This window comes from Zerene cesonia, chromosome 10, assembly GCF_012273895.1.
Source record: "Zerene cesonia ecotype Mississippi chromosome 10, Zerene_cesonia_1.1, whole genome shotgun sequence".
Taxonomy (NCBI): Eukaryota; Metazoa; Arthropoda; class Insecta; order Lepidoptera; family Pieridae; genus Zerene; species Zerene cesonia.
The window spans coordinates 6,074,969-6,100,583 of NC_052111.1; the positions used below are offsets into that span (position 1 = coordinate 6,074,969).

The 25,615-nt window shown below is 33.7% G+C and overlaps 2 protein-coding genes and 1 non-coding gene across 4 annotated transcripts; 1 reads left to right on the forward strand and 2 right to left on the reverse strand.

Annotated features, from left to right (window-relative positions):
- Positions 1–1,529: 1,529 nt before the first annotated feature.
- LOC119829582 (proline-rich protein 36-like) lies at positions 1,530–14,906 on the reverse strand. The gene is made up of 7 exons (XM_038352159.1): positions 14,795–14,906; positions 9,735–10,021; positions 6,288–6,520; positions 5,708–6,084; positions 5,082–5,287; positions 2,544–2,750; positions 1,530–2,093 (listed from the first exon to the last, which is right to left on the reverse strand). The coding sequence occupies exons 2-7, from the start codon at positions 10,002–10,004 to the stop codon at positions 2,004–2,006; spliced, it is 1,383 nt and encodes a 460-aa protein (XP_038208087.1). The 5' UTR covers positions 10,005–10,021; positions 14,795–14,906; the 3' UTR covers positions 1,530–2,003.
- Positions 6,804–6,929, reverse strand: LOC119829821. Its single transcript, XR_005287820.1, has one exon. It is a non-coding gene; the product is annotated as a U4atac minor spliceosomal RNA (small nuclear RNA).
- Positions 14,907–16,981: 2,075 nt separating the features above from the next.
- Positions 16,982–25,380, forward strand: LOC119829580 (SHC-transforming protein 1). 2 transcript variants are annotated; one of them, XM_038352155.1, is made up of 10 exons: positions 16,982–17,079; positions 17,176–17,390; positions 17,470–17,540; positions 17,618–17,852; positions 18,357–18,520; positions 19,284–19,460; positions 20,049–20,149; positions 20,327–20,484; positions 20,848–20,970; positions 21,529–25,380. In XM_038352155.1, the coding sequence occupies exons 2-10, from the start codon at positions 17,295–17,297 to the stop codon at positions 21,655–21,657; spliced, it is 1,254 nt and encodes a 417-aa protein (XP_038208083.1). In that variant the 5' UTR covers positions 16,982–17,079; positions 17,176–17,294; the 3' UTR covers positions 21,658–25,380. The 2 variants fall into 2 exon arrangements, with proteins under 2 accessions (XP_038208083.1, XP_038208084.1); XM_038352156.1 differs by having other exon boundaries at positions 16,984–17,079; positions 17,159–17,390.
- Positions 25,381–25,615: the final 235 nt, after the last annotated feature.

Here is a 25,615-nt window from a genome sequence, read left to right on the forward strand (position 1 = left end):
TAATATTTGAATGTCCATAAATACTACTAAGTACAAATTAATCTTAAAATACCAATTATCCATTCGATTTCTTTTCATATAATTTGTTGTGTTAATCTATTAAATATAAAGTATTTATAATTAGAGAATCCAAGACAATAATGGACGTGAGTTCTAAATCGGCAAACAATAACATATAAATAAACGAAAAATTTGCGTAAGCAGATTAACGAAAAATCAAACGCAAAAATTACAAACTGCGTTAATACAATTGACACGCATAAGTCATTTATTTGATAACATTTAATTATATAAACACGAGATAAAATCTATGATTCAGGTAGAATAAAAATATCGAAATCCCTGTAAAGATATGATGATTCATTTTGCAACTGATAGTGTTTTTTGCGAGTAGTATTACTAATGAGTGTGTACGCTATCAGTATTTTAGACATTTTAGGGTTCTCCATTAGCAATGAAGCAAATAATGTGTAAGGTTTCACTGAAATATAACATTAATTTTGAATTACACGATAACGTGTAACTTGTGCAATTGAAAATCTGTTTTTTTTTTTGTATAGTGTGTAATTCCTAGCAAAAAAGAATCACTACAAACAGTCTGCTAACATATTGAACTTAGAAATGGAACTAAGAAATTTTCTGTAATTATTTCTTGGTCTCTACAAACCAACAGTATTTCTACATGCTACCAATAAAATGACACTAATAGTATAATAAAGATGGCCTCGCCTATATACGAAACGATAACAACACTAGAACTAATACATAAAGTTATTGACAGAGATTATTGGTGTGCTAAAAAAGGTCCGACGATTGTTAATTGACAAAAAAAAAACGACAGAGTTAGGTGGTAGTTGCCATATTATTTGCTATTTAAAGAGTACTTACTACTTTGTGTAATACAAAAGCATTAACATATAGTACATAAGAAAATGATGAAACAAATTACTTATTGTATGTCTTAAATCACCTCCAACTTAATTTTAATTTCTTATATTTTTCAATGAATTATGAACATAAAAAGTCTATAAATTGTGTCATAAACCTATTAGAAATATTTATGGATTTCACAAGTATTCATATATATTATAGATACATTTTGCACGCTTGGTGTCATTCACCTTTCGACATTAAGAAATTATAATTTTGCATGCAAATTGTTCTAGCAAGACGTCGCTTTTTAGAGCGAAGGTCGTCACGACTAGGATGCTGTTACATCAAGAATCTCTGTCAAATAAACTTTAACGTGGTTAAATGTCGACTAGACTAGAAAATTGGAGGGATTTGTCAAGGAAAATATGGAAGAACTACTAATATTACTTGCATCTAGTAGTGATGATTACTAATAGTAATAGGTTTATCGTCTAAACCATAGGCTAAAATGTTGGCTAGATAGGTATGTACCTTCTAGGGGACTAGGAGGACAGGTGATCTAAACTCCGTGTATATTTTGAATATTTCAATTAATAAACATTGTGAAAAATTTATTGAAAAAAGTTTACCTAATAAATAGGAGCGAGAAATACGAAAGCTTTGCTTGTATAAAATTATGTAATCAATAAGTATGGGTTTACTGAGTTATTCAAGTATGTCATGTATTATCATGGTAATAAGGCTAATTAATGTATTCAGTGCAACACGAAACGTGTTTAATTAATATATATATGCATTTTCTTTGGGGTACATATGATAAGAACAAAGAAGTTGGGAAATAACATAATGTTTAAAAGTTTTTTTTACTTTTACATATACAAAAAACAAGTGAACGCTTCAATTAACTTTTAAATTAATAATTTTGTGTAAAAATTGTCCTTTTTACACAAAATTCGAGCACATTCTGAATTCCTTATACAACCACTAGTCAATTTTACATAAAAATGTAAAAGAAACACATAAAAATATACTTTTAGCACATGAAAACTAGATGCAAGTAAGTAACTACACGGATATGTAAACAAAAACATCTAATTCGCTAAGATTTGGCAAGGAATGGAAAACATCGACTAGAGGGAATCGAGGCGAGTCCGTTGCACCGCCAATAGAGCGGACTGCTGTTGCAGACTCTTGCGCAGCCCTTCCAGGGTTTGTAACACCTGCAATGTTTATATGGGTACACATAACAAACATTTATATGCATGAATATTAGAGACAGTAACTTTTCAATATTTGGTCTTAAGAGCCTTATAATTTTAGTGCACTAAGAAGATACGGATGATGTAAGGAAGACAGACTATAAATAGAATCGTTTAAAATGATTTTGTTTTCATTCAATACCATTCATACTATATTCGTATGTAGTTGTTTCCCTAGTTGTATCCCATACTCTGCGATTGAACTAGGATAATAGAATCGATTCAGAACCATATTGTGAAGTCCTTGATGGAAATAGCAGCAATTACGTTTCTATCTAGATTTTATTTAAAAACAAACAAAAAATAAACAGTTATTGCAATGCAAAAAGTTCAGTTTTTCACAAACAGGTCCTTGACGTTCCTATCGTTCGTTGGACCGCATTATGCATCTCCTCATCCATACAATCTTACCTCTTCACGGGCGTACATTTTCCGCTTCGGGGGCTCAGAGTGCGGCCGTTCTGTGGGGGAGGGCGGGTTGTAGGGCGCGCGGGGCGGGGGGGCCGCGAGGGGTGAGCGCCGCGGGGCGGGGGAGTGCCGGCGCGGGGCCTCAGGGGAGTTGGCGCGAATGAAGTTCGTGATGTGCGTGCGCTCCGGGCTACGGCGGGGACAGTCCACCTTGAATGATGAAGGCGCATTATGATCACAAAGATGAATACAGCCGTTCATCTTTGTGATCACAATGCTGGGAACGGCAAAAACCAAGTCGAAGTACAGACTTCTAATGATTGAAAGATTTGAGTGTCAAATAAGTATAAAAAGGTTGGTAGTATAATATTAATCAATTAAAAAAACTTAACTAATATTAATAGAATTGTTTGTCTTTCAATTATTATTTGATGAAATTACTTTGTTTACGCCGTTCGCTTGGATTATGGTGTTTAATTCAGAAGTAGCATACATTTTATAAAAATTCGGACACAAGTACATAACAGTTCAAGGTAAGGTTCTATTATTCAAAACAAACAACCACGATGCTTTGTGAATAGTCGCAACGAGTTGCATGAAAACGCAGTCAGTACCGAGTCAGTACTGGGCTTGTATTCATTTGAAGTCTAGTTACTGTCTCGATGTGGACCGATCTTCACGTTTGACCTCACTATTGCACTCAATATTATTATTAAATAATTATAATGAAACACATAGGGCTTTGAGTTCTTAGGTACCTACAATTTTTTTTATAGTTTACGAACAAAATTCAATATCTGGAGATTCAAATGCAATATTCTGTATTGTTTGCATTCTGGTCATACCGAAAAGAGAAATATTTATATTTTTTTTTTCAGAATGCAGTTACTTCAAACTATAATTTATCCCAAAAATACAATAAGTCTATCTCTTACTGAAGATGTTTAAATGGTTACAAAATCAAATTATATTAAATATAGAATCAAAATGAATGCGATTATTTACATAATATAAACCTTAAACATAAGGAACTAGATCACATAATTACACAAATCAAGCTAATGAAAGAGCATGCGTGAATGTTTCTAGACTTACCACAACACAATACTCGTAGCTGTGTGGATCGAAAGGTTGAGAGCAAAAACACTATCTTTTACAAATCACATTACAAGTGTAGCGTTTTTCCTCTCAGCCCCTCAGCCCACAGTCGATGATGGAGAATGGAGTGATATGATATCCATAAAATTCATTTACTTATCTGTACCACAGGTAATAATAATACTATACTACTTTACACATGTTGCCATCGTTTCAACGCCAATGATCTTACACTAATCTGAATTGTATGTATATAATAATATTGAAGAAAAAAGAAGGTAGTACTTTTTCACATTATACACTTCACATGTGTAAAATATCACTTTATACAATTAGAAAAAGATATATTTATAAGATTATAGTTTTAATTGAACTGTTTATTTAAGCCTACCTCATCCTATATATCAGTAGCTAAATATTAGAAGATGAACGGATTTGAAATTCATCAAATTAATTTCCTACTCTTTCGCCTAAAATCAACACAATCCAAGAAAATCAATTGAAATATCTTTTACAAACTACAAATCCCCAGATGATCGGGTTCTATAATGCGATAAGAAGCGACTAGCAGTTTACACATCTTGGCTATAAACTATTTTCCAAACTTCCATTTAGCTCTAAACTTACTGCTTTGGCAATTTCATTAATCAGTAATCATTAATAATAATAATAATAATAAATTTATTTCTTATCAAATTACAAGATTTTACTTAATTTTAGACATTTACAATAAATGTGATAAGTGGCACCCGTTCTAGGCTGAGTTCAAAGAACTCGCCTGTGTGGACAGGCACCAGCTTCTATCCTTACTACAGTTACATTAGTATGCCTTTAATTAAAATACATCATAATATTTATAATTTTCTAGATATGATATAGACAAGAAGTAAAATAGATATTAATGAAATAAAACAAATAAAATAAAAACCTGAGTGTGTGTGAATGATTGTGTGGATGGGTGTGTGTATATGTGTATGTGTGGATGCTAGTGAGTGTGTGTGTTGATTGGTGAGCATCAGGAAGTGTTAGTAGTAAAATTATGAATAGTAAGATTATGTTTATAGTTTAATTTTCAACAAGTTTTCAGTGGTATCATATGAAAATTCTTGCAGCCATTTACTGACGGTTGTTTTACATTTAGTTTTATTCATATTATATATATTGAGTATTTTATTAACATACACAATCATTAACGATGAAATTACAACATGACACATAAAACAGTTATAAGTATGAGATTTTTTGTTATTGAACTCTGTTCAAATATAATACTTAGTCGTCATTTCCCACTACATAAATTTCAACAACGCTTCAATTTAATTTATAAACACATTAAACATGATTATAATATGTAGAGCTAACTAGAAGTTTGTAGATATCAAACTCTACTCTATTCTATCCTCAAATATACGTCTCACACGACATTTCCAGGTCTACACTAACCTCAGTAGCTCTAAGCTCTACGACTCTCGGGTTGTGTGGAGGCTCTATGGGCGCTCGTGATACAGTGACGAGAAGCTTTTCCGCCTCACGTATTAATTCCCGGTATTTGCGTTCTGCCTCTCTGTCGGCTTCGAGTAAAGGATCTCGCTGGCGGATTGGTGGAGCAGACGGGGCTTGACGCCGCCGCATGCGAGGTGGAGTGGCCCCTGGAATATTTAAACTACATTTTACTATTAGTTTCACTTTTGCTTATTTCATAGTTTTGTAATTTAGCGAGAGCTTTGCAAAAAATTTGTAATATTTAATTTATTTACAGTCGTTTCCGTTTACCTACAGTACCGATAAATGTATTGGACTAAACATACAATGAAAATATATAAAAATGACATAATAAACAAAGGTTCTCGTTGTAATTAATATAATTAATTTTGATATAATTTGGACCTCCTGCTATAAAAGTAAATGCAAATACTACTATATAAAAATTGACAAATATAATCAAATTCGTAAATAAGTAATGTCAGCCGTCATCAAAAAAGTGCCACTTATCAATTATAAATTAAGTTTTATAATAATTAAATGATGTTACCTAAAACTCACTAAATTATTTCTTAAAACAGTCTTACCAGCAGATCGCGGCGGCCGTCTCGGTGGTCTACGTCGCCGCGCCCGTCTTCTCCCCGGCGACGCAGTACAATCCGCTTCATCCTCATCTCCACCATCTAGTCCAGTGTCACCATCAGAATCCACCTCCGCATCTGATAAAATAGCCGTTTCTTGCCCTCGAGGTCTTATACCTCGATACTCTTCATCACTAGAAGCCCCTCTGTAGTACGGCGAGCGGTACAGCTCCGGGGATAAGCGTGGGGATAGACGAGGTGAGTAGTGTGGGGATACGTGCGGGGATACATGTGGGGATATGTGTGGGGACATACGTGGAGATATATGTGGGGATAAGTGTGGGGATAAGTGTGGAGAAAGGTGCGGTGACAGATGTGGAGATCTGAAATTCAATAATGGATCTTTAGCTGTGGTATGTTTAATATAATCACTTTTTTACTATTACAAAAAATAGTTTATGAATATTATGATTCCATGCAGATAATTATCGATTGTAAATTAAATAATATGCATAAATAATTTATATAAAGGGCTGGCAGTCTTACTGCCGATCAGTGCTTATATCCAGGCCTTTACGTCATTTACCTTGGGCCATACTTAGTATGCGAGTCCAGTGAATACGGAGCATGATGTAGCACTGGTTGCTGAGGTATCTGCAGCGAATGCTGATGCAGTAGATGCAATGGCTTCTTCCTCAAGGCAGGTGAATTGGTCCCTAGCCAAGGGTTGGTGCGGATCCTGCTCCGCGGCCGGGGGGACGGAGTCGCACATATTGGCGGTTCTGGGATGAGCTTGCGACCTGTTACACTTGAACGGCGCTGGAATTATATGGTATTAATTATTTAATTAATTAAAAAAACAATTTTTTATATAGATAACTACAAGGTATTTATGGTATGAATGGCTAATAAGCTTTCATTTAAATGTAATGTAATTTAAGGTCAAATCACTGAATTGAAGTAATAAATTGCAATAAAAGTGTGACTGACTCTATAGGTATCCAATTGTAATGCACGCCTTAAAATTCATTTTTGCCAATCGCATATATTCTAGGTTTGACACAAGTCACGAAACCAAGCGGCCCTCTGTCAAGTAAGAGGGCCTTACAAAAATTGCGCTCGGACTCCCAGCCGGCAGCCGGGCGCGGGTGGTTTAACCAATGGGTGTCAGCATCAGTGCTCTCACTTTACGATCACTGCGCACTATGCTCCCCAAGACAAGGAAGGACCGCCTCTAGGTGCCAGGGTGTACTTGTCAACTCTTGGTAAAACTTTACAAGTGCGATTTAAAGTATTATTAGCGCCATCTATTGGTGTAGAGAAAAATACCGCACTAATAACTGAATACTGATAATTATGTGTTACGGTACAGAATGCTTACTTACTTACGTAGTTATTGCCAGAACCCTATCCCTACAGTGGGAACAAATAGGCGCTTATAATATGATGATGATGAAAACATTGTTCTCATAAAAACATGCTAATAATTATAATACTTCTCATCATTATCTGATTAAAAATAATAATCAATAACTCATTTACCATCATTTTTACTTAATTACAGTTTTAAATAACGATGCATAGGTAAACCTATATAGTATATTATAAATAACAAAGAATATATTAACTATTATTTAAAATTACTAATTTTTTATTAATACAAAAAAAAACATTTTACCTAACAATAAATATCGTTTACTTCTTGATTATTTTTCTTATAAATACATTGATCATATTAATATTACATACTTCGCACATAATTTCATTTATTTTTCATAAGACAATACGGAAATAATGAAGGGAGCTTGTCAAGGAGATCCCTTTTAGAAGACGGATGGGATGGGACGAGAAGTTGAGAATCTTTGAAATAACCAAAAAATTTAAAACAAAAGCGGCCTTTTTGAGCTGATAGCTACACAACAAAATGTATAAGCAGGAAGCCGACTCTTAATCTAAAATGTCAAGTTATCTCAATCACGAAAAAAGCTAATTTATTTATTCACGAACACGATTCGTCTTCTGGAGAATCTCATACAAAAACAAATCGAGTTACTTTGTGTCTCTCAGTTAATAGACTATTAACTTTATATTGACTTGCTTACTTCAGAGTCCCTTGACAATTTAATCCGGTCCAGTTAATTAATAACGTAAGCTCATGAACGCTTGAATACGTATTCTAACAATAGAAATAAATTCATATTTAATAATACCTTTGATAACACAATGGATAGCAGTATATATATGAAATTTACTAACATTACAATTAATGATTAATTATTCAACAATAAAGACATCAAAAGCAATTATGGAATAATCAAATTCGCAAATCGAAAAATAATTATGGTCCATTTATTTTCATTACCAAAGTCCGTTGCGATTATAACGAAGCAGGTACATAATTTTATTTTTTATTAATCCCTTCCTACAGGAGAGGAGAGGTGGAACGGATATTCTGTTAGCTCTCGCATAAAGGGTTACATTTTCAGCAATAACCACGTTACCGCACCTTTATCGAGCGCTTTACGTATGCAGGAACCAACTAATGGAATTTACTCCGACGTGAGTGATGAACGTATTTTCGGAAAGCGTACCATTTTCCTGAACATACGAAAACACATTCTATTTGCATACACTAAAGGCTTAAATTGGCACAAATTGACCTCATTAATCCAGGATTAGTTAACCGTCGCTATTAAACTTTAACTCCTACCAAAATTCAATTTTCCTAATTCGCTATGTACAAAGTTGTCCATAAATCGTTAGCCCTTACAGTGTATTTATGCAGTAAACCTAATAATAAGTAACTTTTTGCAATTACCAAGGCAATTTATTTCACAGAAGCAAAGATGACAATGATAACGAAATAAAATAAAATAGACGTAACATTTTAAAAGTCAGCCTACGAAATTCTTAAAACCTCATGTGTCTTAAATCTCCTATGTATTTATTATTAAAGTTTACTAGAACTGATGTGTCTATAGTGTTTTATATTCCTACTATGTCCATGATGTATAAATACTCCATGCCCATTCATAATGCCTTTTTTTGTATTTTATAAGAATATAATATGAGTTAAATCTTTATATCATAAGCTTACTAAAATATTGCGAAGATTTGCTACAGAGAAAATTGTAATAATTTATATGTATGTATCGTTTTCAATTGGAACAAATAATATAAAATATACGTACACTGCATATGTATACATAACTACATAACATACATTTCGTGAAAGACTATTAGTTCATAATTATATAAGTTTTTAAATAACCACATCTCATTCGCACACCCACTTCATATATTATTACTGAAGTTTAATGCGTTTCCACTTGTAGTGAAACCGTAAAATCCCACATAAAGTTCACGAGAACCGCGAATCCATTCGAAAGTGGCATCAAAATAGCGCTCAAAGAAGGTGTTAAAAGATAAAATCTTCAATAGGGACTATTACTGTCTAACGCCCTTAAGCCCTTACGATGGCGCACCTACTCGTATGTGGGAGCCGGGAGTCGAGACCGCATCACTTATTTCTATTTACGACACACCCCTGTCATCTACCTGTCCTCGTATGAAAATAAAAGGGAACAGCTACATGCAAATGTCACCTCACTTGCTTTTGTTTACGCTCATCTTGGCCGCTTCATGCTGGCAACACGTTTTGTGGTATAGGATGTGAGCGATGACGATATTGCTTAAAGTTTCGTTTGGAACATACTAGATAAATATAAAAAAAAATTAAAAAATAAATGAATACGAACTTGATACACGACAAAATGCATTCTTCAAATTTCGTCTTAATTGAAAGAACATGTGGGTATTATGTTGATATTATTGTCATTTACATAATATAAACAAATGTACGTAATTGTGAACTCCACAGCCCCTAAATTTGTCTTGATTTTGAAATTACTTTTCCTTGTATGTGGGAACGAAACTTCTAAATGTTACCTAAATTTAGCTATAGCAATGAGAGTTGCGGAATGTTGTGAATGTTAGTGCAAATTTTCTACAAAATTCCCACCTTTGATCTTACCTTAGCTGGTTCGTGGTACAGATGTGTGGTCGGTGGTGTAGGCGGTGGCGGGGGTGCCACAAGCGGAGCGGCGAGCGGAGCGGGAAGAGCGCCGGGTGACGTTCCATCTGTAGAATATCCCGTGCTGTACGCGCTTTCAGGCGACGACAGATGCGGCGGGGCTGGCAGGCCGGTAGTGGGAGGGGAGGGCTGCTTCGTTTGCTTCTGTTTACGTTTCTTCGCCCGCCCCAATTGCGCTTCCATCCATGACTTGAGCCGCGCGCCCAGCATGCCGCCGCCGGCACCTGCTGTAGAATGAATAACGAAGGTTTCAACCCTCTACCAAAACAACCATTGCATAAATAGACTTTTTTGTAGTATTTCCTTATCGTTTAAATAGTTTTACAACGATAAAAGTTCAGCTCAAACCGCGAATTAAGCTATTTCAATTACATTAATACATTTTATGTAATTGAATTTGCTATTAGTTGTACTATGGTGTACTGTTTAAACAATGGAACATGAATAATATCAATATTTTTATTACATACAGTATTTTGTGTGCACGTAGGGTACATTCATTTCCCAAGTCTTAGACGTAAGAACAATATAGTCGCGATCTTTTAAAATTTGTAGAGGGGCAAAGCATATTCACGCGCATAAAGGGACGCTTGTGAGAAATAATAAAAGGTTTTAGAGAAACTGTTATGTTAAACGATGAACAAAAGCGGCACAATTGTTATGCCAACATCCGTTCTACTTTCATCTTATCGACCCTTTTGAACTAAATAAAATGTGTAATAAAATGTTTCAGTGCGATGTCACAAGTCGTACTGGTACCACGGATGACTTGTCGAAGTCTGAAGGCAATCCCTCGCATAAAATTTAGTTTTATCGACAGTTTGTTCATGGCAATCTCGTTGATTTCGTGTACAAGCGAGAAAACAGAATTGATTTCATTCACTTCGAGTGCTCGAATGTAGTAGGGAATAAAGGGAAATAAAATTGCTTCTTATTTCTATGCTGGAGAGAATCGGTTCCATCACATCGAAATGATTAAAGTCGGCCGCATTGATAGGCAACCACGCTGATGTATTCCTTTATTAAAATGTTCACAAAAGTGCTTTATACTGGTAAAATGAAGAAAATATATGCGCTATTTTCGGTTTTGTGAACCAAAGCTTGTATGAAAAACCTTGTACGATTTTTTCTTTTTAATCTCTATGATTTTAAGCAAAATTTTCGCATTAAATATTCTATCATCTAAAGCCCCTGAAAATATTTGCACAGCTATTCTCCGTTATTAATTTCCAGTTGAGAAGAATTTATGTACATATGACAAAAGGGGTCATTCTATAGAAAGGGCGAACGTTCGAGGTCGTTAAAAATATCATTATTTTCTAAGCGACCGGGACACTTTCCCTCTGCAAGAAGAACCTGACCCAAAAACTTTGTTATTTCGCTGACCTGTAAAAACTTAAAAACAATGATTTCACGTTTAATATTTATGAGGTTTACACTTGAGTTCTTTGAAACGATAAAATGATTATTGCTTAGTTTATACACTTCTATGTGATCGTAATTACTCACAACTTGGTTCATGTTAATGGTTAAATAAATATTACGTAATGTAATTCATTTTGTAAATCTTTAACAATACGTATATGGAACAAATTAATTGTTCAAAAACATAAAAGGCATTGCAAAAAAGTATGTAAAGAGACTATGTAGACTACTCAGCGGTTTTCACAGCACAAATGAGGGCTGTCACATTAAGTAACACAATACTTCGTCTGCTTAATAAATGTCTCGAGTCTGACGGTTTGTCATTAGCTAGCTATACAAACCATTGTCCGCCCTCACGGTTTCGTATTTCAGGAAAAACTGCCGAACGTAAAAGAGCGCTTCAAGACCCTTCGTCTTCAAAGGAATGTCGCATTCAAATTGAAAGATTCTCTACCCAATATAACTACATTAATTTGTGTTTTCTCTGCGCAAATCAATGTGGCTGCGGTTTCTTACGGGGTACATCAAAGCACTCGTGCTTGGGAGTCTAAGAAATAATCATTTTTATTTCACCTATATTGCATTTATGAAATCTGAATTGATATAATCCTTCAATCTAATTAAATTTTACATATTAAATTTTAATATTTTAATTCAACATACGATACACCTGGTATCGTATGTTGATGACGAATTTAGGACGAAACAAGCATGGACCTAAAATTTTAACACTTAGTATATGAGAAAAAATGTCAAGAAGGAAATTCCCATTATTTGTCCAATAAGTTGTTTCTTAATACGTACAGAAGTAAGACTCTGCTGACGCTACGGAGGTATTTCTAACTGATCTCAATTACTAATAAAATAAAAACAGTGGATCCCAAACAAAATTTTTAAAATGTACAAACGGTTTTATACTAACTTCACTAAAAAAATAGTTAAAAGGTACATTAAAACGATATAATCGGCTTTAACGATAGAATCAACAAAATTGTCTTGCTTGCTCTAGCGAGTATACAAAAGGAAATTTTTCAATCCGGGCGACTATAATTAGGATAATAATATAAACTCTTGAAATAATTATGTTGTCACAGATCCTTGTTAAGTGTACAAAGTTTGAATGTTATCAGTCCTTTTTAGTTGAACAAAATCCGGTAACATACAGGTGAAATATATAAAAGCATGTAAAAAATAATTTAATTGTATTCTTTTTTTTCATTTTACAAAATTTCTGTAAGTCAATTATAAATGTACCCATACTTATAATTGGTTTTAATTCCAAATTATCATATAATTCTTGAAATATTCTAAACACCAAACAGTCAATTGCGGTTCAACATAATCAAAGTATTCAATACTCAATTTGCTGCACGCCGCGCCTATATCCATAACATTAGACTCGTCACTTATCGTTGCGACGCCCTTCTACGCCGTGGAAAAGACGAATGAGAGTAGCTTATTCGGAAGGGAAAACTTACGGGATTTACCCAATATTAGCGCAATCTATTATCCGACCGCAAATACTTTCCGATAATGTTAAAATGCTTATTTTATCACCCTGTTACCGTCTGCAAACTGCTTTTATATAACCGTTGGTCCACATATATGATACACTTTAAACTATAATAATTTGTTAGAACTCAAATACGCTTTTCTTGTTTGATGCTGCATGCTATCATTTGCATAAATAATAAAATATTTTACATTTTATTCGGTTTTTTTTTGAGTAAATCTAGTTAAATATTATAGAAAAAAGTATAAGTATTGTATAAGTTTAGTAAGTATAATTGTGTTAAATGTTTTTACGCAACAGACACTGAACAAACAATTAAATTAAGAGTGGTCGAAAAATAATAAAATAGAATATCGGTCGCCATAAAAATTTTTAAATTAACGGAGTGCCCTTCCGTCTGTCTGCAGTAAACTTAATAAAACATAGAGTTCTTTGGTTTCACATCACGCTCATTCTTTGAATGATGAAACAACAAACAAAACACTTATTTAAGAATGAAAAGCTTTTGTCGCAACAAAGAAACACTCGAATCAAATTGTGAAATAACCAGCATATTGCTCAAAGAATTTTATCCACAAAATATAAAATTACTTCAATCCTAAGTGCCATGACCTCTGAGGCTTGACACGTTAAAAACAAGAGGCGGATGAAGACAGCGAGACTTAATTAATAAATCACGTATTCATTTATGCGAAAGGTGGCTTGTAATGTGAGGAAAAACCTCATCGTGCAGAATATAGAATTACTTGATGTCGACGTATGTATGTACTAATAAAATTGACTTTTATATCTTTGTTTGCATGTTATAAAGTATGTGAAATCAGTGACAATGACAATGACTCATTTTGCTTATAAGTTAATAAAAATATTCTAGATATGAATTATTTCCATCTTAGATTGGAACCTATAGATTTGAAAGCAAAGGATTAAAAAAATACATATTCATTATGAACATATATGAAATATTATAGGGCAAACATTATAAATTAGAGAAACTTGTTTGCATTAAAACTTAAACATACAAATTCATTAATATTCTAGACTTACATTGTCTGAATGAGGGCCAAAACAAAACTAGCCAAGTAATAAAAGCCAATGACCTCACCAGCACTGTTACGGTCAAAGCTCTACTTATACTATTCCGAACATACATTCTTCGTTATGTCTTAAACCTATTACATAATGCGACATGTGCTCGCGTATAGTAGACATTTTATTTATTAAGGTACTGGAAATTCATAATTTGATTAGGCTTGTAGGGCAAGCCTTATTATTCTGATCTTAATTTATGATTAGTACAAAATATATCTTAGCTGTTTTTAAATCCTTTCTTAAGTATACGTATACGAAATAATATAAACATATTGTATAATATTTGCTGTAGGTATTAATTGAAAAAAGGAATATTGAGTGAAAATACTGGATAGAAAATGTCTGCTGCAGGGATATCAGGCTAATTACGTCGCATCCATTGACAGCGCTCGTTGCTCGTTTTTATAGCAATTTCTCTTAAGTATAAAAGCTGCTCGCAACAATTACTCTCTGCTGTCTATTACGATTATAGAAATGTAAGGTTATTTAAAGCTGTGGATTCTTTTAAACCTATCTTCACTTTTAAAAATGTTTAACTGCTTGTACCCTATTAAATATAAAAATGATTATCTTTTATTATTATGTATTTACTTCAATTCATCCGACCCCGTTTTACAATAATAAGATTAATCTAAATAACGATCCTAAGTACATACATTTTGTTGACATGGCAGGAACGCAGCGTGCGTTTTTTTTTTGGCTTAGAACCCTCTTTTTCTGAATGAGGCAACGAATAGTTCAAACATTCATAACTGTGCTTTTAATCTGAATTCATACAACCCTTCAGGAGGGCTCACTTGGAAAGATCTCACAGGGGCAGTGGGCTATCGAACGAACCGCTCATTTGTTGTGCGTTGAGAATACAATCAATCCACGTGAATCCGAACAGTAAGTCTTGAATTAAAAAGTCTGTATTGTCTATGGTTTTGATAGATTCGATTTTCAAATTTGATAGTAATTGTGTACTTACAGGGGCGCGTGGTGTGTAGTCGGTTGATGAATGCGGGGGTGGTTTGGCATGCCGAGCGCGGACGGCGACACGCGGCTGTCGCCGGCAAAGCACTGACGCACGCACGCGCGCCCGCCCGCCCTATCTACGACGCTACGGGCTACGAAGCTACGATTACCGCATTTACAATGTTTATTCAAGTTGCGAAGAATCCAATAACGATTTTTTTTTTTTGTTTTAGGAGGAGTAACTTAAAAAAATGTCTAAAAAGCAAAAAAAAAATTAAACATCTTTCAACGTGTTCATTTGATCAATAAAATAAAAAAATATCCCCTTTGTATTTTTCTGTAGTCTCAAACTAACAAAAAAATATTAAAAAGAACAACACAACAATACAAAATGTACCAAAAACATCTGTTTACATATTCATTCTCATTATAATAAAATACAAACCATTCAACGAAATGACTTAAAATCGGTATGAGCTATGAGAGTAAAATTTATAGGAAGCAATTCATAAAAGTAAGGTCGATGTACACTACGGTGTAAATGCATCCCGGAGGCTGTATCTCAACTCTCGTGGCGACTATTCTGCTAATGTCCGGGGGTTGATTTGACAATAAAAGTAAACGTTTATCCACCGCTGACTTCACGATTTTCACAAATTACTGTTTTTTGCTCTCACGGCGTTATTAAATCGGCTTCCGGTTTATAAACTAAATTCTATCACAATTTATATAATAAATTATGTCGGTAAAATGATATCGATTATGATTATTTAGTCTCTCGGGTAACAAACATCAATTCATATTGTGATTTATTGTAACTAAGATTTTTTTGTCGTAAATTGAAGATTTGTAGTACTGTGGATATAAATAAAATATTTTAGCAATAAACAGAATTGCCTTGAAAATTTCAGAACTAGACTAAATTTTAATAATAAAATATTCAATGCAATATACCTATGCATTGGTAGGAATAAATAAACATGAGTTAAAAAAAAATCAAAATTTAAATACTGTATTGAAGTGTGCAATATAGGCCACAGTCATTTGATAAGTTTAAGCTTTTTCATCCATTTATAAATTAAGTATTTCTATAGTAAATTAAATAAATCTTATAAAATAAAACAATATTCACATGCGAACTTTTATCATAGTTTTACCTTTGTACGGAACGCTACTGCATTTCTTTAACGGGAGTCAACATTCCAAATCAAGCGAATCATGTAGTACTAGTTCATCAGTCAGAGGAAATGAATTCATGTCCGGATCAAAATGTGTCTGTAGCATCGTAATTTGAAACTACAATAATTGTAGTAGCAATTACAATGTCGAATTTCCTCACAGCTGCCTTTCTTTGGTTTATTTTTTAAGTACGTTAGTGTACGTATTTAAAACTATATAAAACCCTTATCCACTCCGTCTCCGTTCCGCTTTAGAGATTATCGAGATATTAGATATAAAATTAGTTTTATGGTTCCTAAAATCATGATCATTTGAAAAACAAATAATTTTTATTAACAAATAAATACTGTCGACTTGAGACCCTCCTCCTTTTATTGGAGTCGGTTGATAAGTAGGCGGACGTTTTCTGATTTAAAAGTATCAATTTCATAATTTCTTGAGTCATACCAATTTACACAGACGTTTCTGTACTCCCGGTTTGATACTATTAAACGAATACAAATCATTACTAAACAAAAGAATATGATAGAAGAAAATTAAAGTTTGTACCCTGTTTATCGTTATTCATTCATGATGTTCAGAAATAGATAGTTTTAACTGTGATATTTTAATACAATTTATTAATTCTTGCAATAAAATAGGCATCTGTTCTTATTCTTTTTGTTAAAATTAATGTGTGTTTCCTGCACTGTTATTTTAACAGTAAATTTTTGTTTGCAATAAGATGCTTGGTATCTTTAAGATATCAAAAGATTTAATCAATAATATGTATTGGAAAAAAGTAAATTTGAACTTTTTTTTCTTACAAACAGGTATCCTAGAAATCAACATAGACTGTGCTGCTCGTAGCACTTCTTAAATTCAATTTTAATTAAATGTTGTTTTAATTTACACACTTTTTAAAAAATATTTAGTGATTATATATAAATTATTGCCATTTATCATAATATACTTCTTTTGTTATTTGACATTCGTAAAAAAACTATTAATATGATAATATGACAACTGTCAATATGACAATGTCACCATCGGTTCAGTCACATAAATCTTGTCAAAAAAGTTTGCTTTTTGATTTTCAAGGAAAAAGTATAATATTTACATGATAGTTTTATATTGTTGGTGGGTTAATACTGTCTGAATCGTGTTTTTATATAATCATATTATTAAATTACGTCTAAACATTATTCATGTACAAAAGCTTTTGAAACTTTTTAGCATTTACGATGACGACCTGAATTGATTTGAATCACAATGAAAGTTATTAGTTGGGAGTAAGCGAAGTGTAAAAAAGAAAATAAAACATTTTAAAGTGAATATCCAGAAACGGAGTCGAAATGGCGGAAAATGGGCCATTTGTCGCAAAACCGGCTAGGGGGTGGCTTCACCCAGACTCTGTTTTGGCAAGCGATGGAATCACTTACGCAGTGCGGGTAAGGCAACAGCGTAGTTTATTTATTCTATACATTTACATATAATTTAATAAAAGCAATAATAATCGTTTTATATTAGTACATAGGATGTATGGAAGTTATGACTTCAATGAAGAAATTGGATTTCGAAACAAGATCACAAGTAGCCAAGTGAGTATTAAGCTGTTCTTTTGTTTTGATCATTTATTAAATAGAATAAAAAATGTATGTATAATATATATTTCCAGAGAATGTATTGCCCGAGTATGTGCAGCAGCAGGACTGAGAACTGCAGACAAAAAGCGTCGTATATGTCAAGCGGCGGCGTGTGCCCTCGCTCCACGGCCGAGAATGTCGCATTCCGGTTCTAATGTGGCTCTCACTGTGTCTTCGAGGGCAATTACCCTGGCCGCACTGGAAGGTGGTGAAACAATAGCTCGTCATGATATGCCACGTGTTTCGTTTGCATCTGGTGGAGATCAGGTTTGTGTTACATTTGAATGCAAGGAGGTCTGTCAATAATTAATATCATAATTTACCATTGTTTTTGTTACATTTTGTTGCACATGTATTTTTTCTTAATTAATCAACTATAGATGTGGTTTTAATACTGTAACAAATTGAAAATTGATTAGTTTCAATTAGCTTTCTTTAATAAATCAAATGAAATATGTATAACATATGCTATCTTGTTCTTCCATATAGCAGTTTGTGCATATCAACCAAAATATTCTTTGTTCAATGGCTACCAGAATCATAACAAATAAATTCTAACCTTTCTTATTGTCTCTCAGCTATCTCGAATTATTTTAATGTATTTTGTTGTAAAATCAGCAAAGCAAGTCCTATTGCATAAAGGCACATGATATTTACTTAATGAAAAAAAAATCTACTTAAATAATATAAACAAGACAACAAGTCTGCCTTCTTACAAAAAATAAATTTAATATACAAGAACTCTTTTTCTACTACTGCTCTGCTTTTCAGGACTCATTAGACTTTGTAGCCTATGTGGCAAAATCAGCACCACCTACCGAATGGAGAGCTTGCTATGTACTTGAATGTGGTGGGAGACTAGCACAAGATGTTATCGCTACAATTGGACAGGCGTTTGAGCTGCGATTTAAGGAATTCCTCACCAAACCAAATTCGTAAGTTCGCACGTGGTTGTTTTCCTCATATTGTGATTCATAATATTCTTGAAAAGAAGTTTAAAAAAGAATTTCAATAAATTATTATAACAATGACTCATTTATTGCTTTGCTTTGATTATCAATGATAAATATGCCTTTAGTCATGGATTTCTCAAAAATAAGGATTGAAATAAATAAGACATTGAGAGAAATATTTTCAATACCACATAACACCAAATATGAGACCTGTTCTTTAAATATAAAACACCCTAGCTGTGCCCAGTGATAAATCTCCCATCTCATATATATAATCTATAAAGTCTACATCCATTAATGGACTCTGGATCTTACACTGAATTTTTTTTTTCAAGTGGGATCACTAGTTCCTGAGATAAAGAAATGAAAAAACTCATCACCTCTACTTTATTAGTATCATTGTATCATGTATTTCAATCACCCTTAAAACAATACAAATTTTTAGTGTAGAAGTGTAGAATTGTAGACAAGACAATTTTATTGAAGTTTAGTTCAAATATGTGCCTTAAAATTTTCATTTTAAGTTTCTAACTTTATACCTATATGATTTGCAATTGCGTGTATTTATATTTGTTTCAAATAATTGCAATGAAAATTAAATCAGCAATACCCATCATAAACAAGGGACCTTTTAACAATGAGAAAAAACACCCAAAGTGACATAATTTAATACAAAACACTATTTATCAGCATTCTGTTACCCTTATCATCTGTTAAAAGCAAATAATTTCCCCATAATTCACAGGATAAACATAAACGGATCTCGCGCGCTGAGTACAGCGGCGAGTGACGCCACATCACTGGAGGATAGAGAATACTACAATGACATGCCGGACAAAATACCGCCGGAGCCCGTGCCACCGATATCTCAGCATAGACACCCGCCGCCTCCGCCATTGGCCTCTCTAGCACCTATATCGTCGTGAGTTAATCGATTAAATAAAATAATATATAATTTTGTGTATGTGTAATAATAAACAATATACTTTTTGCTGTGTGTTTTGCAGATGATTTGGTTAATAAATGTCTCGTTGTTATGTTTTCTAATTTACAAGTCAGGTTTTAACTATGTAAACAAGGATAATAGGTTTGTGTTTATTGTTGTGAATTTCTGGAAATTATGTAGTTGATACATATTTTATTACGTCTTGAAATATTAATACAGAACTCACAAGTATTCTTTTCTGCAAATTTTATAGTTTGTTTGTCGTGTTTTTACTAAGTTACGTAAGATACTGGAAAACATTTATGACATAAATTTGCATGTTATTTGTAATTTTTTTAGACAATTTACATTGTGCTATTTGAATTGTAGTCATTGTTACTTTTAAAACAAAATGTTTAATCTATGTTTTTGTTAAAATGTCAAGGATACCTATAATGTATTGTAAGTTGTAACTGAAGTCTTAAGAACTGCAGCTATGAAACATTGAATTAAAGTTGATTTGTTATTTCTACACGATAATTACAGTTGTAGTCCAGTATATATTATTATAATAATTATTTTCAGTTGCGAAGAAAGTGTCCGACACTACGTAAACCAGACTCCGCCTCCAAGAACTCCGCCTACCGCACTACTACCGAACCATCACACTGATATTTTCGATATGCGTGAGTGTATAATTTTTGTCTATTTATTTATATCGTGGTTATTTATTTTTATAGATCGTCACTTCCAGTTCAAATTTGAAATCGTCTGTTATTTCCAATTTCAATGATACTTAATTCGCGCATTATAAAAAAAAACATAATATGTAATTCCTTCTATAACCTTCTATCTCGTTCCAGAACCGTTCACGGCGGCGCCGATGACGTCATCGTCCCCCTCCCCCGCGACGTCGCCCGGCGCGCCGGAGGCCGAGCCGCTGGGGCCGGGCGCGCAGGCGGCGCTGCTGGCCCGCGAGCCCTGGTTCCATGGCGCCATCTCCAGGAGCGCGGCGGAACGGGTGAGTGTGCGGTGCGCCGCGCGTGCGTCCGGGGTACCGCGGCCGATAGGGGGTGTGGCGTTAACAGTTATGAGAGAGGATCCGCTGTGGATAGACCACAAGCCGTCTTTTCATAGCGTCATCTCGAGGAGCGCGGCGGAAAGGATTGGGATATTACTTTTGGCGACATCGGGTGCATGGGAGTGATCCGCTAAAGTCAAGTGCGAGTGGCCAAGAACAAGGCGTTTTGCTACAGTTTGCCAAAATGAGGCGGGTTTGAATCGCACCTCGTGATCAGAATTTTTTCTATTTAAAAAAATTTAAAAAATTACTCATTACGGCACATGCTACGTGTATGAACATATTACAATAATATCCCGGCAGCTGGTGGTGGAGGACGGACAGTTCCTGGTGCGCGAGTCGAGCGCGTGCGCGGGCCAGTTCGTGCTGACGGGCGCGCGGCGCGGCGCGCACAAGCACCTGCTGCTCGTCGACCCCAACGGCGTGGTGAGCGCACGCACACGCACGCACACGCACACGCACACACACACACACACACACACACACACACACACACACATACACATGCATGCACACACACACGCACACACACATATATCCCTGCTGACGTTGTCAATACGATAGTTGTTTGTCTGTCTCTTATGCACGCATAAACTAGTGAACCGGTTTAGATTAGTTTAGTAGAGAGATAGTTTGAGACCCGAAGAATGGCACAAGTTGGGTTTTAATTCGGAAATTCCAAGTGAAATGGCCTATGTGGGGAATAACCCGAGACTGTCTATCTTTTCCTCTACTTCACGGGTTAGACATAAACGGAAAGCTAATAAAAAAATAAATCTTGATTAAGCTCACAAATTAATACGTTACAGCTTACATCGATATTAGTATAAATTGTATTAAGTTTAAGTTATTTAAGATATTTTCTAGTAAGTAGTAGCCTTCTAAAATGTGTAAAAAATATGTAACCCCCAGTGGGTAATTAGTTATTTATAGTATAATTATAGTTATAGTATAATTATAGTATTTCACAACAATAATTTTCAGGTTCGAACCAAAGACCGCGTGTTCGAAAGCGTACCGCATCTAATCAAATACCACTGCACCAACGAGCTGCCCATCGTGTCCGCTGACTCGGCACTTCTGTTGCGCAAGCCCGTTCTGCGATCCACTTAAATGTCATTAATATACGAGGTATAATCGTTACTATACCACGGTCGCGAATTATGAAGAATTTTGTACACTAACCTGGTATCACCCGTCTCAGTCACTCCTGTGTAAAAACAAAAGTGTTTTTTTTATGTCATAGCGGGCAACTGAGCTGGTGGTTCGCCTTATGGTAAGCGATCACCACCGCCCATAACGTTCGCAAAGGTAGGGCCTCTGCGAATACGCTGCCCGCTTTTTTAGGGTAAGGGAAAAGGAATGGATTAACGATTGGAAAGAGGGAATGGACTGGGTCAGGTGAGGAAAAGGAAACCAGCCTCCGGCTCCCCCACTCACCGTACGAAACACAGTGGCATGCCACTATTTCACGCTGGTTTTCTGTCCCGTTCGCACGTGAGCAACGAGTGAATGGAACGCATTATTTTAACGTAGGAGCGAGAGAGATAGGTAACATCAGGTGAATGTACGAAATTCTTCGTAGTTTGTGATCATACCTTATAATACTGGACGGAGAAGACAATATGTCGTGAAAATTATATATTATCCATGAATGTTAATTGATCATCGTTAAACCAAAGAATGTATTAAAAATCTACTGTTTGATTACAATCATTTGAAAGGCTGTAAAACCGAATTTTAATTTATGTGTATGATCATAAAGTTTAAATTGTAGTGGCAGAATGTTTCAAGTTATGCAGCTGAGACTCAATGCATGCAATTTTCGTCCTTAAGTGTTACCATATTGCGCACTTAATCTTTAAAATAAATTTTATCTTTGTCATATTGTCTTCTTCGCCTTGTACACAAAAATAATTCACATGGTACTAGAAGCGTTGTCTATACAAGTTATTCTTAATTATAAAAGACATAAGAGTCAATATAAAGTACTGTTATGCATTTAATATTATTCACGGAATATTAAACAGGTATTTTGTTATCGTAGTGTTATTCTAATTGTTTTCTTCGATAACCGATGGCGCAATGTCACATTTAAAATATATGTAATTTCTCATATTACATTTATACCGATATCTAATAAGATGTCACTATTTATACAAATGTACACTTTATGCTGTTAGAAATAATTATCAAAATAGTATAAAACTTAAAAAATGGGGAGAATTATTTTATATACTTTGGGTTATATTCCGTGATGAAGCTTAGATAGTAGAACGTGTAGATAGATAAAGTATATTGTATTTTTTTTTTTTTTCAATACCAACGTATCCTTCTTCAAATTACTTATTTTACAAGAAAATCACGATTTCGGCCATTGATTTAGTTTCAAAATAGATAGAAAATGGCACAGTTGTTTAGTATTAAAATGTTACTGTAGTTTAGATGCTCAAAATCATATTTAAGCGAATACTATTCACGTTAAATCGAATAACTATTTTAAATGTTAGTTGTTATACAAATTATTGCACAATTTAGCGTAATAGAACAGCAGACCAACCGATAGAAGTGCTTATAGTATCGTCATTCCGCACATAAAAAAATTAATGTATTTGTACTGTGAATATTTCTGACTATATATTCATAGTTATTTCTGGCTGTAGTTATTATTATTTTTTTAGATTCTGAATTATATTGCTATTTTTATACTTTTTTTTCTAAATATCAGGCATAAATTTAAAGCCAACCTGTTGTTTCCCTTTTAAAACTGACCACTCGCTTCAAGGGTGAGGTATGAAAATTTTAAAACTTCTGGTAGACAAAGTGACAAAAAATGAGTTTTTTTTAAACACAGGCCCGATGTTATTCGAATTGTTAATTAAAATTTTTGTATCCAAGGTTAATATAAAATTCGATGTTGACTTCTATGTGCATTTGATTATAGTTATTTTTTTTTTTAATGAAAAAAAATCCTTATTATTTGCAAAATTTACGTGGTTTCGCCCATAGTTGCATATGTGTACAATAAATTGTTATAAGGCCTCTTAATATGGTTAAGTGATTTATTTACAAATATTTGCAATATCATTATCACACTAATATATCGTTAATGTTAATCAATGCGTATCATGTTATGGGGATTAGAGGAGTTAAATGCGTATTTAATAATGACTTAAAGTATATGATCCACAGCTTTAAAATACAGATACATGTATGATATTCTTCGGAATATCAAATGGTTATTTGATACGATAGAAAAAATGGCAAATATGCCTCTTAAACATTTCATTAAATGTTAAATACCATTCATTTAACGGGCAATGATAGTGCATTATTGTCAAATTATTATGCTAGCAACATAATTAAATTAACATAATTTAATTTAATTGTGATGTATATTTTTGCATTACATTTTCAATAAATTGCGTATTCTTTTGAGACCATGAGCTTTCTGGGCATAGATATGTACGCATGTGTGCGTGATATCCTGTGTACCGATAGAGTCGACCGAGAGCGTCGATTCGTTGATTGTATAAATGTGTGCGTGCGCCATTCTATCTTTTGTAGTCCCCTTAAAATGATCACTTGTATATATAATATATAGCTTCATCGAATTTTGTCTTCCAAATGATAAATGAGTGACATGTTTATATTTTATTCTCATATATGTATTTTCTTATTTCGTCTATGTTATTTAGCCAGTTATGCTTAGTTTCGAATACCAATTTATACGTAATTTTATGTTCAATTTAGATAGATAAAAAAATTAAACACATATGATGCGATTTTAATACAAACGGAAGTAACGTGTATGTAGGTAGAATATAAAAAAACTGAATTTTGTTTGTCTGGGTAATAGTTATATAATGTGACGATAAGGTTTGCATGTAAAAGTTTGACTGTAAGATGACGGTAAGAAGTGAGGAATGGAAGTTAATAAACCCTGGTATAAAGATAATGACGATCATTACTATTAGATATCCAATATGTTATTGCTATTTTATTATAATCATAGTTAACGTATTTTCGTTAGGTGTTCGTAAGATCAGTTGAACTCGTTTATTTAGAATGTATAAATGATTATGTGCAATCACAATGCCAAACACAAGAATTTCGAAGAAAAACTTAGTTTTCTAATCATATACTACATATTTTTATATGATCTGCATTTTTAATTTATATTCATTCCGTGCTCTCTTAATTAATTTTAAATTATACGATGTAATCGCACGAATTTTTACAGTTTGTATCGTGTATTTTAAGATAGTTCACAGTATAAATGTGAAATAACTATAGGTGCTATGAAAGCTTACTTAAATATACCATTATATTTAGCTGTATACAATTATGTCCACGTCAGCTAGGGATGCTGCCATTGGGAATATCACTGGGTTGAGTAAAAATTTACTGGATATTTGCAAATATTGCAATTAATAGCCCCGTTTATATAAGGACGTCTAAATTTGAATAAAATAGCGTGGCTTTAATCCAACGAATTGTATAAACAAAGTTTCTGAACATATCCATATTAAAAGTTACTATTTTAAATTCGCTCTACACGTATTTAGCCAATTTTGTTTAAATTAATGTACATGATTTTTTCATTATATTTACTTGTATCTTTCTTCCGTCTATCAAAAATGCCTTGTGATTTATAACATTGTGTCATTCTTTATGCTTTAAGATTTCTGTGACTGCAGAATTCCTGTCTTATCATAAGTATAGTATTTTTTGCATTATTCATTGCACTTGATGTTGAATCTTAGTAAAGCTAAGATATATTTAGACGTTTGTATTTAACGTATGTGATGTAGAAATAAAGAATATCAATATAAATGATGTTTTTATTACATTTTATTATTATCCTTTTCCTGGACTGACAGATTGTTTGCTTTATGTGTTACAGAGATAATAAGTCGATCAAATTAGGCAAAAATTAATTATGAAGTAGATTCCCACCCAGTTGAAATTCAATAAATTGTTAAAAACATAAAACAATTTCACTGCTGATCCAGAAACTTTTTTCATCCGGCGATGCGGCTATGACACGCTCAGCGTGTCTCCCGCACCG

What these genes read in the sequence shown, in the direction of transcription:
- LOC119829582 (XM_038352159.1), bottom strand. Translation starts at nt 10,004, where the DNA reads ATGCTGGGCGCGCGGCTCAAGTCATGGATGGAAGCGCAATTGGGGCGG. An exon ending in TGTACCACGAACCAGCTAAG is followed by an intron (nt 6,521 to 9,734) that starts GTAAGATCAAAG and finishes ATATAATTCCAG; the next exon opens with CGCCGTTCAAGTGTAACAGG. An exon ending in ACGGCCGCCGCGATCTGCTG is followed by an intron (nt 5,288 to 5,707) that starts GTAAGACTGTTT and finishes TAAATATTCCAG; the next exon opens with GGGCCACTCCACCTCGCATG.
- LOC119829580 (XM_038352155.1), top strand. Translation starts at nt 17,295, where the DNA reads ATGGCGGAAAATGGGCCATTTGTCGCAAAACCGGCTAGGGGGTGGCTT. An exon ending in GAATCACTTACGCAGTGCGG is followed by an intron (nt 17,391 to 17,469) that starts GTAAGGCAACAG and finishes GTTTTATATTAG; the next exon opens with TACATAGGATGTATGGAAGT. An exon ending in TTCCTCACCAAACCAAATTC is followed by an intron (nt 18,521 to 19,283) that starts GTAAGTTCGCAC and finishes CATAATTCACAG; the next exon opens with GATAAACATAAACGGATCTC.